Consider the following 14,891-nt stretch of genomic DNA (forward strand, 5'->3'; position numbering starts at 1 on the left):
TATTGTTGTTTTAATTAAGGCCTTCAATTTTACCCTGGAACACAATGAAGTCAAGATGACTGAATCAAGATGGACAGGGATTATCCTTTGAATACATATCAGTGTCTTAATTGTGCAGTGCAGAAGGCTTGTTTTTTCGTCAAATGTTGGGGGTTTTAAGCCAAATTTTTTTTTGAAAATTACTGTGGGGAGGAAAGAGGAAGAGATATTTTATATCTCTTTTCTCGAATTTCCCTTCCCTTCTCCAAAACTCATTTTATCTTTTAAAATATTTGTGGCCTAAATCTCCGTCAGCACAAAAATGTAAGAAGAGACAGTTAGACCAAAATCTTAAGAGACAGACTGTAAGTTTTTTAAATTAAATATGTTTCAAAGTAATAAAGTTCAAATGTTTAGTCTGTGCATGAAATTTCTTTCAACCTATCTCCGCTGAGATGTAGTGAGGAAGAATGGGATGTGTCCAGTATACTAACAAGGGACTAAGCCATCTGTGTATGTTTTGAAGAGGATCTTGGAATGCTTCTGAATGAAATGAAATAAAATACAATGCAAGAAAATTAGAGTGACAGATTATGAATATTTCAAAGATAATAATTTATGCTTTGCTTGTACAGTGACACAATACGCATTTTTTTCTGTCTCTAATGTTATATTTTCAGGTTGATTATCTTCACTTTTGTAAAAGCATATTTTGACTGGGAAGATATATTTATAATGGTGTATACCACTGCACCAGCAGAGACTGTACTTCAGAGAAAAAAAAGCTAATTATGTGATATTTAATATTATTTATATGAATTTTTTAAATATTTAAATTTTAGACTAATATTTTCTGATAATCAATATGATCATATATGAGTATAAAGCCTCTTTTTAAAAAAACCTCAGAAAGGATCAAGAGAGGCCAAGGTCCGGTTTTGGAAGTTTCTTTACTCAGTGTTTATGAAAATCCAGAAGATGACACATACATCCAAGAGCAACAGATTTTTGCTTGCTAAGCACTCTTACTCATTCTTTTAGATGTAGCTTTTGACTGAATTATTGTATAGAGTCCCAAAAGATACAGTGCAGCCTAGCAGCTTTCTGCTGCAAAAGGGAGTTTGATGAAACTTTACTGGACGCACGTTAAACCAAGTACTGACGATCAGAACCACATAATAAAAAAAATCTTCCAGTAGCAATTTTTTTTTCATTCACTCAGCTACTGTACAGCTTATGATGACTTGTTTTCCTTTAGTTATATGAACAGTTTGACAGATTACTGTGACAAGGTTACTCTCAAATTGATAAAAGGTTTGATAGTGTCGGAACATTTGTCAGAAATGTCTCACATCACGTGTAATGGACTCTGCACTTCAAGCATCAATGGTACTCCAGTCTGCTGTTTTCTATTTAGTGTGCAATACACACCACACAGAAACACACAGCAGAAAGACAGAAAAGCAGGCAGGATTCACCAAAACAGCCCCATACTTTATCAAACAATTCTGATTAAAGGGTTTCTCTTCCACAACCCACCTGGTAAAATGCAATTAAATGAAAAACTTTGCACATGACTTAGAGGGTGGCCTCCTTACAAGAATAAACCTGGAAATGGGATGGGCTATGATAAATGTGTGTAACCATAAGCATTTCCTGTACTTCTGAATGAGAAATATTGTGGGTTTAGAAGATTATTCCTCAGATCTGCCAAATGTCAGATATTACAAGTGACAGTTGTACTGTTGGCAGCCTTGTCCCATGCTAGAGCACAGGAAATGGGTTCAGAAGGGCTCATTTTAGGCACTGGCAGCTAGCCTAGAGGAACCAGTGTGCTAGACGCCAGTTAGCTTTGGTGAATGTAGCTCTACTAAAAGCTTGTACTGCAAAATAATACGGATTAGAAGTAAGTTTTCATTTCCCATCTTGTAGCAAATTATGCTAATACTTCTATGCAGGAAGCTTAAGAGACAGCACCTTCTGTTTCTTTGTGAATACCTGTTCACATGAAATCTTTAAGACATGGTGAGCCCCCAGCCACATAAGGTAGGAGAGAACTCACAGAAGGCAGTCTTTCTGAACAGACAAATCTATGTCTTGTTCATATAGCAGTAGATTGTTGGTTTTGGTTTTAGTGGTAGGGTGGGGGGAGAGGGAAGGTTTGTGGTTTTTCTTTGTTTTGGTTTGAGGTTTTTTTGGGAGGGGGCAGGGGGAAGGATAAGGGGTTTGGACCTTTATTCACCTCTACTGTGTAACCATGGGCAAAGGTAAAGAAAATGCCTTGCAAAACATTACTTAAAATCCGCATGCTGCCAGGACAAATTCTTGCATTTTCAGATATTTAAGTTCCCCTATACTGCCTTTCTCTTTTGCTTTGATAAATTCCTTTAATATTCTGAAAAAAATGACAGAAGAACTATCTGGTTTCTCCTTGCTGACATTCAGCAAAATGAATGTCAGCATTTTTCTTAAAGAGCATCTGTTCACACAGGAATCTCATGATAGCAAGACAAAGTCCCCTAATCATAGACCAGATTAAGTTTAGTGGAGCACATGAAAAATTTTGCCACAGTGCCAAAAGGAAGCTCTCAGATACTTGATGTACACTTCCCATAGGCAGACAAGAGGTAGGGATGTGCCCCTGAACTTCACGATTTAAGTATCACTGCTCACACCGTGACTTGAGCACTAGGCGCCAAAGTTGTGAGGCTCCTTTAGGAATAACTAGTTCAGTCCTGATCAGCTGAAAGCATTTGTGTGAACTGGGGAAGAGTCAGACTGCAAGAAGATTATAGCAAAAGAGCTTTTTTGAAAGTCAGTGGACTACAATCAATTTATACATACTGAGGATCCAGCCCTTGAACTGGGATTATCTGTGACTATCACATGTTGAAAGTGTCAATGAATGTAGTTTGTACAAATGTCAGACAGGTACACTCAAAATTCAGCTTGCATGAAAATGAAACATCACCAGCACACTATACTCCTGTGTGAGTAGGACAGAGTCAGTTCTACCTGCAGTAGCTTTAACAGGAGAAAGTCACAGGGAAGAGTTTCAAGCTACCATAATTTTACTAAAGTCCAGGTATCACTTCAGTAAGACTGCTAGCTCCACTCTTGGCAAGTCATGTCCACATAACATGTACTCAGGGAAGTCTTTCAGGGTTTTTGATCAAAATTGGGGAAGGCAGAATGATATAAAATTGTAACAACCCATTAAATTGATACTGCTATTACAAGCTTCAAAACAACAGTCATTTGGATTCAAGTCAGTAGATCAGCCCCAGACTGTTCCTTGCTTTACCAAACTTCATCTATTGATACGTATTTGAAAGGCTGATTTGTAATAACAAATAGCAGAGATGCTGTTGTCTTCTGAAACGGATGATTCTATGGCAAAAACACCACAGTTCTGCATCATAACAAGGGTGGATTTTTATTTTTCAAATATCCCCTTGCTCTTACTTCAACACAAAAAAACGGATTATCCTAAATTCCACCCAGGTTATCTCTGGTTGGAATTTCAAATTGGATTATTCCCCTCCCACATGACATCAATAATAATCATGACTTTGGAAATCCAATCAGGTTCTCATTTCTACTTATACTGCCCACTACATTCAGTTGAGTGAAGAAGGGTAGAAGGGTGCAGTGTTTTAGGAAGTAGTTCTTTTGATGATGCATGAGGAGCAGAGCTCTTTTTGCTGTCTCTTTCGTTTCAACAGGAATAAAACACAGTAAAACTGATATTTATCAGGACAATCTGTAAACATGACTCTTCAGATAAACAGGGGGGTAGAAGGTGATACTTTCTATATCATCATTTTTCAGTGGAACTGCAGTTAGTTAGCTGTTAATTATACAGCTACAAGACCACCTTCAATGGATTTCATACTTCTAAACCTTTGAGCCCAGCAACATGTGACATGGCAATCATAAAATGTGATAGATTGAGGGAAGAACACCCATAATTTTGCTGTGCATCAGGATATGATTCACAGATCAGTATAACTATAAAATCTGTCATTAGGTAGGTCTTCCTGCCATGCAGATTTTCCTTTTAACATAAGAAATCAACCAGATTAGAATAAATAGAAGTCAGTGTGAAGGCCCTCACCTCCTTATTCCCCTAAACCCTGTACCTAAAGGTTTTCAACAGCCATTAATTAGCCATTCAAACTAAAGGAATAACACTTAACTTTCAAGTGTAGGAGGCTTCTGACGTCTTTTTTTGTGGCCACACATAAGTGTAAGCTGGAAGGCCAGCTTTGACATCTTCCTACCCAAAGACACTGAGTATTTTAAGTGCACTTACGGCTGGCACAGCTTGATAAGGTCCTGGTCAGTGGTGCCGGGTGGAAGGCCTCGAATGTACAGGTTGGTTTTACTCAACTGCTCTCCGCTGCTGTTGTTGCTGCTGTTGTTGCTGCTGTTTGTGCTGGGGCTGGGAGGAGCCATGGGGTGAGGAGCTGGTGCATAGGACTGCTGGAAACAGATCAAAACAAAAAAGGCTGTTACTATAAAAGGCAAAAGCATGACAGGCTGATGTGGTTTACCTAGGTAGCTCCAGAACCATGCTATGCTTGTCCTACCCTCCCTGACCACCTCCAGATGCCCACTCCTAAGGTGCTTGCACCCACTCCTAGTCAGTAATGTCTTTCAAAATGCAAAATAGGACCCACATTTTGAGTTTAGTTATGGCTATGAAGTGCATTATTTTACTGGTTTTTTTAACTGGGAACTAAAGTAGCTAGATTATAAACCTATTTTATCTCGATTACAAAATAAATCTGTGAAATGACAGATACTCAGGGAGTAACTAGTATTAAAGAAAGAAGTTAAATACAATCTGCTCTAAGAGTACTCTAAGTCACAAATAGGAATACCTAGCCATAGGTACATGATGCCAGAAGCCTAGTTAGTCTTTTCAAAACACGAGGAGCACCCAGCACATGAATAGTCAGGTGGCAGAGAGTTGCCTAGCATAAGAGAGAAAAAAATCCAAAGTAGCCTGAAAAGACTCTGCCGTTACAGATTTCTTTCGCAACAGAGAAACAGGGTTTGGAAAGACGATCGGGCTAAGACCTTCTGCTCTCAAAACCTTACCCACTTCTGAACAACCACAAACCACACACAACAACTGAGAAACACCACTTAAAAAAGGAGGCGTTCTCACAGGGAGAACAACACTCTCTCCACCCCTCAGCTCCCTGGTAAATACATGTTATGAAGAAAGGCGCACACATGCTGTAAAAATTACCTAAGCGCCTCCGATCCGAGACAACATTAGGGAATTTTAGTTGCTGCAACCACCCCCAGTGCCCTGACCACCAGAGTATGGACAGCACTGAGTGCTTGCCAGGAGAATGAAGGAATGGCTGGAAGTAGGAGGCTATCCTGTCACCACTGTGACCTATGCAGAAAAACTGAGCTCTAGGGGTGAATTTATAGGAACTAGGGGATGCTGAGGGCCGAGCCCTAGACAGGCAGCCAAGGAAATGGAGTCAGAGTTCTAGGAATGTAACCATCTGCTAAGAGGGGGGGAAATCCCATTTCCACAAGCTGATCAGCATATTCTGCTTGCTTTATGTGTGGTGACAACAGCAGGTAAATGTTGGGCCAGCGCTAAGTTAACCATGCTATGCTAATGGACTAATAAAGGCAAAACATCTGCAATTTTCATTATAGTAGCAATAACACTTAAGTGACTTCTAATATGCTCATTCTGCATTTAGGCCTTGAGCAGAGAAAATATTTAAGTCTGTGAGTACTTCTGATCATGCTAATCAACTGCCCCTTTAATTTCAGTGGTCCTATTTTAGTGTTTATAATTATGCACACACCAAATCACCATCTCGGTAGTTGAATATTTTTAAATTAGTAGGTCTAAACTCTTTCAAACAAGTCCCATTATTTAGAAGAACCAAAAAAAGTTGGAGAACATAAGGGGAGCACCAGTGACAGGTGAAGCTCAGAGGTTTTGATGAAATGAAGCACCACACTCGCAGTGATGCCTTTCCTGCTGCCTTCTCCTTCCTTGTTTCTCCCATTTAAACAATGAGAGGGGGAACACAACATCAAGTGTCAAGACATCAGAATTCTTCTGCAATCTCACCTAGTTGTAATGTGACTCAAGTAGAAGCCATTAAAAGGAGAAAACACTTCAATAGTGTGATCACCATGCTAGCAAGTAGTGTCATTCACTCTCTTCTGCAGTAAAAGAGAAAGGGTCGTGAGCTTTCTTCCCCAAGTCTCTGCATGGATAGGTTTGCTGACAAGCAAAAGCACTTAATGCATACGGATCATATTTCCCTGTACACACATTTTATCACTGGGTAATCCCCACCCACCTGAGCTTCAATGTCATTCCCAGAAATAGAGAGCTGAAGCAGCAGCCCTGAGTACCAGCACAGGGAACTGCCTCAACTGAGCACCAATGCTGGAGACACATCCTGGAAATCAGCTCCATGCCACAGCCTTGGCCCAGCTGGATGGCACTGCAGGCAACAGTAACCTCTACTAAATACACAGGCACCTATATCTTCAAACATCCTGGTTGGAGCATGTTTAAATCTCTGTGCACTGTAAGGCCATGAAAGAGGTAGATATGACTGTATAATGGCCAGTCTTCGCAAGCGAAGATCCGGGGAAGGTCTTTCCACCTTCCAGCCTGCGCATTGGATTTTTTAGGTGAGACACAGTGTGCGCGGAACTGAGCCCACCCTTTAATCCTAAGGTTCATCTGCCGGGGCCAAGCGAGCTTGGACGGTGGCAGCGAGGTCCTCAGGACGTAGATGGGTTGCCTTTAAGGGCTAACAAGCTCCATCTGCCTGGGGAGTGGCCCTGACCGGGAATCGAACCAGGGCCTCGGCAGTGACAGCACCACGCCCTTAACCACTAGACCACCAGGGGCTCCCTGACTGTATAATACAATTGGATTTAATATACCAAGAGCTCAGGAAATATTCCACAGTAATCTTGCATATTTTGAGTATTCCTAAGCTTAATAAAGAAATAAAGAAATAAATAAAGGTCAAGGTGACACTCTTACTGCTTTCCCCTACACCTCTAAGTTTACCATACATAATGAAGGGATGCAAATGCTGTACAGCAATGAAAGATTTTTCCATAAGCCAATAAAGTTCTATGTACTTTAATTATTAATTGATATTATTATATATGTCTTAGCTAGGAATAATGAGTAAATGTCCTATTCTCACATCAACCTAATAAGCAAGAAAAAAAAAAAGTGGAAATACACCTTTGAAACACAAAGAGCAATTTTCATTCTATTATAAGATCTTTATCCTCACACACAGGAGAGCACTGGGGGCCTAATTCTAATATAAGTTTAAGACATTTTATCCCTCTCAGACAGCTGAAAGGGGATGCAGAAGTGAACACGAATTACAGTTACACTGATTTTAAGGTCATAGCTATTTAAAAAAAAAAGTCCTCAGTATACAGAAAGAATGAGGCCATAGGACAGGTTGTCTCTCAAGAGCTGCTCAGACAATAGGCAAACATGGATGCTTGGGTTCACAGCAGCACCCTGGGAGATGCTTTAAGGAAGTGCATAGAGGCAGCCGCACTCCAATTTGGAGGATGCTGATCTTCTCAGCCCAGCAAGCCCTGCTGTACTCCAAACCCTCTTCACTGATAAATCTCAGCCACAGCAGCCCACAGTAATTGCCATGCATATCCAATACCCCAGAACACCATCCGCAGAAAGATTACAAAATTGCCTGTACTGCGGCTGATGACATCTTCTGGCCGGTTGCCAGACTAAAATCTTCAGGTCAGAAGAAAGCTTTGGATTCTTGTTCCCTGAGCCGCTGAATGTATGACTGATGGCAGAAGCATGCATTTTGCCTCCAAATGAGCAAAGGGTCTGGTTTGTTAATCTCCACATAATAACTGGAGTGAAGTAAATGAATGGCAACCTCATGATGATCCCAGATATGGGCCACTTGCTACAGGATTCTGGATGATGTTGAAGCGGGGCACTGCCTGGGGAGCCACCTCTGCACTCAACAGCAAGAAATTTGTGCTTTGTTCTGACATTGGGCCCCTCCGTGGCTGGGGGCAAAGCACTTAACATCTCTGCCATGAGAGCCATAAGGAGCATCACTGTCAAGACTGGCTCAAAACACCCCGACACCAGCTGTAGAAATCTGGGAAAGAGGTTTTGCCAGCACAATCAAGCACAGGACCTGCAGATCTAGCAAAATAAGTATTAGGCAAAATCTATGTGCTTCACTTCAAAAGGAAGCTGGAATTCAGAGTCGGTTTTGCCATTAATTTTTCAAATAACCTATACAACCAACTGATTTTTCAATTCTCATGCTTCATTATTCAGTGGGGAATGTGTGGGGAGTGAACTGGTTTGTAGATCATTCCAAGCAGCTTATTAATTTAGCATGGATGGTTAAATAGGATTTGTTTTCATCTTTGAAAAATGAATGAAATTTCCCCTTTTTCATTATTTAAGAGTGAGAAATTAATGTGCTTAATTTTTATCCAATCTCAGGAACACACCCTTGTGCTTAAACCCTACAGTTCAGTTCTCTGAAATAAAGTGTCCCGTGGAAGTGCACACAGCTAAGCATGAATAATGAGACAACTTGGTCTTTCGAACTAAATAACCCAGAAATGCTGAACCAGAAGCCTCTTGGATACTAAATGAACAATGCTTCTCTCCTTCCAACATCCAACCTCCTTACACAAGAACAGTGTTTATCTTCCCATAGCAACCAACTACTCTTTTGTAGTTTTTCACTTGTTGCAAGTTTAGGCTAAAGTATTTTTCTTTCAAAGCAAAACACTACTTTAAAAGACAAATTTCAAATATCTTTCAAATACAATTCCTTTTGGATGGGAATCACAGGCCCTAGATGCCAAGTTGTAGAGTCTGCTTTATTAGTAGCAGCTGGCTCCTTGGCAGGCTTCTGAGGTGGCTGGGCTTGTGGTTTTGGAGTGGCCTCCACATCTAGGATGCAGCTGGACAGCTATGCTAATGGACCGGCCAATTTGTTTGTAGTCACCTTTGGCTATCCCAAACTTGTACTCTTTTATCCACTTGAAAGGAAGGTCTTGGAAAGATTCCCCGTTAACACCAATATGCTGACTTTTCCTATCATAATGCATATTTTATATTAAAAAATGAGTACGACACACAGTCCTGCATTAAAACGTGTTATTTAAGCAATTGTGAACACATACTATCCATTTCACTCTGAATGGAGTGTTTTCCAGTTGCTAGATTCGTCTCGCTTAGTGCCCAATTGCTACCCAATTCCCTTAGCTCCTGATTGAGAAAATAAAATAAGACAAAGTAAACACAAATAGATTGTGCAAATATCAGTTTACAGCTCACAATAGCAAAACACTGTTCTCTCCACACCCCAGCTGTACAAAGGAGTAAGTTTTGTGACTTGGAGGGTTCTTACTGGCCAATTATAGAAACAGTGAGAGGATGCCACCAACTTTCAGCCTTCCAATGGGATTTTGGAGCTGACTGAACAGAAAATCCTGTATTAAGCAAAAGGCAGTCATCATAGTAGAAGAGAAAACAGAGAGTTAGGAAGAATATAATAAAAAGAATTAGATAAAAGTCACAGTAACTCTTCTGCCTTTGGTTTGCTTCCTCAGTGAGAAACAGCATCAGAAGGTAAGCTCTACTTCTCATCCATAGACAGATGAAATAGAAAAGTGCATAAAAGATGAACATTGAAATAGGCAACACAGAAACCTCATATATTTTAGAAAGACTGCAGTCAAGGGAGCTCAAATCATAATTTTTTTCCTGAGTTTCTAGGGCATTCACTGGTCTTGCAGAACCCAGCCACGACTATTGTCTATCTCTCATGTGGCCAACGAAGGCTCAGAAGACAGAGGTCCTTATGCTTCCCCACATAGTCAGGTCTTCCCCTAGGCATCTAACACAAAATAAAAAGATGTACAAGTGCACTTATTTTCTAACCCCTCTACACAGTACCACAGTACCCCTCAGCTCCTAGACTGTTTCTGTAGAAGCAACAACCCACAGCCTGGCAACATGTTCTATTTGTAAAGGAATAGCATGTGAAAATGTAAGTAAACTCAGAAGATGAAGACAGACAATAAGGTTCAAAGTCTGTTCCATCACAGTTCTTTCAATCAAGAAAACCAGAATACACCTCAAGAGGGTTGTGATTTCTCTGAATCCCTTCCAAGGCCTTTAAAAGTGATTTGCTGGATACGAGAAGCCCAGTGAGTCAGAGCTGCCAGGTTACACTCTCTGTACTGCAAAATCACTGTGCTACCCCAAGCAAGTCATTTAGATTCCTTACATCTCAGTTTACTAATCTGTAATGATTCTTCCTTACCTTTTTAAGGCATATATAATGCTCTGTGATTACTGGATGAAAGACACTATTAAGGATTGCAATATTACTAAAAGATGGGAAAAATATTATTAAAGTCTAACTTAATAGCTAGAGCTATACCTAATTCTTTTGCAGATAAAATCTTTTCTGAAATGATTTTGATATTCTTTATCTAAATCGAATGAATGAAACAATTTTAAAAAATAAAATACCTATCCAAGTAGTTGGCATTAGTAATATTTTTAATTTAAAAACAGAACTATGCATTCACAGTGGTGTTGTGATCTTACTTCTTGTATACATTGAACTTAGTCTATTACAAATTATATCTTTAGTAAATAGGAAAAAGATGTATTTGTTTACCCGTTCTTTCTTTTCACACAGAAAAAAAAAAAGTCACTTGGGGAAAATGGCAATTATGAAGAAAAAATCCAACCTGGTCCTCCTACAGGCACAGTAGTTATCCAACAGTCAGATTAACATTGGGATTTGATGGTCAGTAAGGTACTTTGAGATGTTGTTTCACAGATAAAGCTGTTGAAATTACTAGGCTAAATACTCTTTACAATTCCCTTGAACCCAGCACAAAGCACTAGAGATTATAGAGCACAATCCCAGAGCGTACGCTTAGGTACAATTTGGTTCCATTTTCTTTGTTCCAAAATACTTCTCTTCCAAGTCATGACTGCCCAGATTTTAAGATTTTATAAACACTTACAACACTTATAGACCTGCCGCTAGGTCTCATTTTATAAAATTTTCTTCATTAAAAATGACCAACCAACCAACCAAAAAGCAATAGCAACTCACTCTTCTGGCTATCCTCAAGAGCACTGAGAGATTAGCCATCGTTAGCCAGGGTCACATACACTAGAAGCCTGACAATTTTCTCACTGATCTTCTATTTACATTAGGACAGACTGAAATAGGTCAATCCAGACATCACTGCATAATCCCACCATTATCAATGGGAAATTTCTAAAGCAAATTGGTCAGGTGAAAAAATTAAGAGAGACCAACAATCTTCTCACCTGAGGGTGAACCAGCCCCAGCAAAAACCAGTCCAAGACAAGGGAACAGCACAGAGATGAAGAGTATCATTTGCAGATAGAGAATACCGTGGCCATTACTGCCTCCATGGGTTATGGTCACAAAATAGATGTAAGCTACCAAACTGCCAACACTCCAGTTCTTCTCCCTCTCCTCCCTACATGTTGCTATATCAAAAATAGAACTCCTCATCCCTCATAAGCAATTTTCTGTTTATCCATAGACCACGGGTAGCTCTGGACTAAAATATGGTAACTTCCCTGAATTTAGGGTTTCTCACATCCAGACAGGAGGGTAAAATTTAGTCCTTAGCATTAAAAAGCCAAAGACTAGCAATAAGAGCTATGTCACCAAATAAATATTTTCCAGAGCAGAAAATAACCTTCACAGCCTAGTCTTCTCCCATTTATTTCATGGCAGGAGGCTCCCATGACAGACTATTCCTGAGGCATTATTTATTTCTCAGTAAGGGAGAGGAAGAATTTTTTTCAATAGATAACGTATTTTGGCACTTTGGCAAACTCGTAAACAATAGCCTATATTCTTTGACATAAATTAGTGTTATTGCTTCATTATCCAATCCATGCATATTTTATTGATGTACTGAGACTAAATGTGAACAGAATCTAGATCTTAAAAATACTAAATCTGGACAATCTGGACAATAAAACATTGCAATTCATCTAATAAGAACATTTTAGATCACAGATCAAAATATGACAGTAATTACTGCTTGTGATACAACTTTGTGCTGAAAAAAAATGGAAGGAAAAATAATAAATTCTAGCAGAAATTATTGTTTGTGCTTACATTTTCACATAGCCAGTTCTGGAGTTACAATAATGAGTTGTTGGTACATTTGAAGGTTTAGAATAAAAATGCACATCATAAGGCTGATACTTAACTTTCCAAATGCTTGCAGAAACAAACACATTTTTGGTTCCGAGAAACTAAATTTACTCTCTGGGTACTTGTTTACATGTGGCAGACTAAAAACATCTTGGAAATGAGATGCAGGAGGCACGTGCTTCATTGCATTGCTTTTCTGCACACAGTCCACACATGCCACAGCATCAACACTACTGCGAGAACCTGCCTATAATAAAACCCCACCACATAAAACTGAACTTGGAGCACAAAACAAAACCAAAGCATTGATATCATCTCTTCCCTCTCCACTTGAGAATTTGGTGAGCAGAGATCAGAAACAGATGCGTTTTCATTTTGCAGAAGGAAAGCCCTATCAAAAAGATTTTTTCAAAATCCAAGCCAAGTTTCCTCAGTTTGTCTTTCTTACGGAACAATTAAGCAAGAAATCTGCCACTGTTACCATAAGCATTGGTGTAATGGAGGAATCGGGGATGGCAGAGCTCCCCAGGAATGTCCCTCATCATCTGCCCATATTACCACAATAATCTTTTGTAGATATGTATGAGGAAGTTCTGCCTCCTCCACCCAGCGCTATATAAAGATGAGTTGTACCTCCTGTCCTGCGGCCAAGGGAATCCACAGAACGCAGAGTTTGGGTAAGTTTTTCCCAAAGACGACAACTTGACATCATCAGGACAGAACCAGGACATTTCACAATCACCAGAGATCATGTTTTCTTTGAGGTCCCTTGAGCTACAGTAACATACCGGTCCCAGGCTGGGGGCCAGAGGGTGCCCACAGGAGATATGAGCCATCACAAACCTCACCACATTTTTGCTTCCAATGCAAACTCATCCAGCAAGCTATCATAGCAAACAGTTTTTTAAAAAATTGCCCACACAAGTCATAACAGCTCCTACCTAATTCCTCGCTTAGGAAGAAGAGGAGACAACCAGCCTCATGAGACCAACGTATGCAACATCATTTAAAGGACAGCTAGAAAGCCTTCCAACAGTAAACTGATATTGCAAGGATCAGAATCTAATGGTAGTGGTTAGGATTAAGGTGTCAGCCGGACATAGTTGGCCAAGGTGGTGCTGGGTACCTTCACTCTTCTGACAACCCTGAATACTGTACCAAAGAAAAGGGTAAGAGAGGCAGGAAAACTAAGGGGGCCACTTATAGGGCTCACCACAGGTAGCTGGGGCTAAAACCCCACGTTAAGAATCTCTGTCCCATTCTAGGTACTCTTCTACATTCTTAAAACAAGTTGTCTGTCTAAGAGAGTGAACTTCATAATGAATTCACCATTGTACATGAGCCCACTTACATGAGGCCCCATTGTACATTAAGTCCACTTAGACTGAAGTGAAGGAATGGGACTCTGCAAGTTTCATACTGATGAGGTGAATTGCAGACCTTCTTCAGGTCAAAAGCAGTTTTGAGCACCACATTACTGACATCCCAGGTGCACACAAAATGTTATGTACATAGGAGAGTGAGATACACGACAAAGCATTTTGAGATCTAAGCACTTACATTTTCAGCTAGTTTCACTAAGTGCTTTAAATCATATGCTAAGGAAGATGAATAAACACTCTCTACTTTGTTAATGCAGATTCTGATGCCATATCAAATCTGCATTTTCTCTAGATTACATGTGGCAGAGTTGGGAGGTAGTATGGGAAATGCTGTTTAATTTTCTTTGATTTAACAGGCATCTAATATAACTTACATTTAAAATTTCTTCCAAACATCAATCAAATCCACTGGAGGCAAAATTTACCAAATAAACAGAATAATTAATGCAAAAATAGAGAACTTCTTTATACTATCTCTGGAATTTTCAGAAAAAAAGCCTGATTTATTTATAGGCATTTCTATTTTTTTCCTTAAAATTCAATTTTCTGTAAATTACATTGGTTTTGAGAATTAATTTACTTACACATGCAGTGAGTACAAAACCCTAACACTTCTGTCTTTTTGGATCTGTGAAAGACAATATTTCCATATTTTTGTTTCCACTCATACTCTTACAAGGAAATCATACTTACCTTAAGCTGAATTGAAGCCTGAGCACTCAACTCTCAAGATACACCCTATATTCACACCAAATGCAGACTGAGGCAAATGATCAGCCCACCCACAAGGGGATTTGACAACCTCTCTAAGTAGATGCCACAGCAATTACGGCCCAGCATATACTTTGTTGTGGTCCTGGGACCACAGGACAACTGAATGACAGTAGTCTCCTCCCAAATTTTGTAATACTTAAAGCCACTGTAAGAGGACAAGTATTTCTTTGCAGCTAGTGAGATTCTGACATCTGTTTTTGCTAGAAGGCAAATAAAAAACCATGAACTTTTTTTTGAAAAGTAAAAGCAACTTTAGAATGTTCATATTGCTACAAAATCATTGAATCTGAATATGCACAAACCTGACCTGCTGGTTGGATATACAAAAGAGTCATCATTTTTTACACTGCAATCCAGTATTATTCAGCAAGTCCTTTCCAGTCTAATTTCTACTTGTTTCTTCAGTGTTTCCACCACCTCTAGTTTTAAGCACTTCTCAGAGTGGGGGATGGGAAAATTGAAAAGGTCTAAATTTACTGTTATAAGTTCT

General features: G+C 39.6%; 1 protein-coding gene across 8 annotated transcripts in view; it reads right to left on the reverse strand.

Annotated features, from left to right (window-relative positions):
* The window catches only part of RBMS3 (RNA binding motif single stranded interacting protein 3), a 766,388-nt gene that overhangs the window by 344,730 nt on the left and 406,767 nt on the right, over window positions 1–14,891 (reverse strand). For 6 of the 8 annotated variants that reach the window (XM_050319193.1, XM_050319165.1, XM_050319157.1 and 3 more), the window contains one exon: window positions 4,295–4,464. In XM_050319193.1, the coding sequence (XP_050175150.1) occupies window positions 4,295–4,464 (170 nt within the window). The remainder of the gene's footprint in view (window positions 1–4,294; window positions 4,465–14,891) is intronic. The other 2 variants (XM_050319175.1, XM_050319221.1) reach the window with 1 other exon arrangement.

This window comes from Myiozetetes cayanensis, unplaced genomic scaffold (assembly GCF_022539395.1).
Source record: "Myiozetetes cayanensis isolate MyiCay16 unplaced genomic scaffold, myiCay2020 scf1, whole genome shotgun sequence".
NCBI lineage: Eukaryota > Metazoa > Chordata > Aves > Passeriformes > Tyrannidae > Myiozetetes > Myiozetetes cayanensis.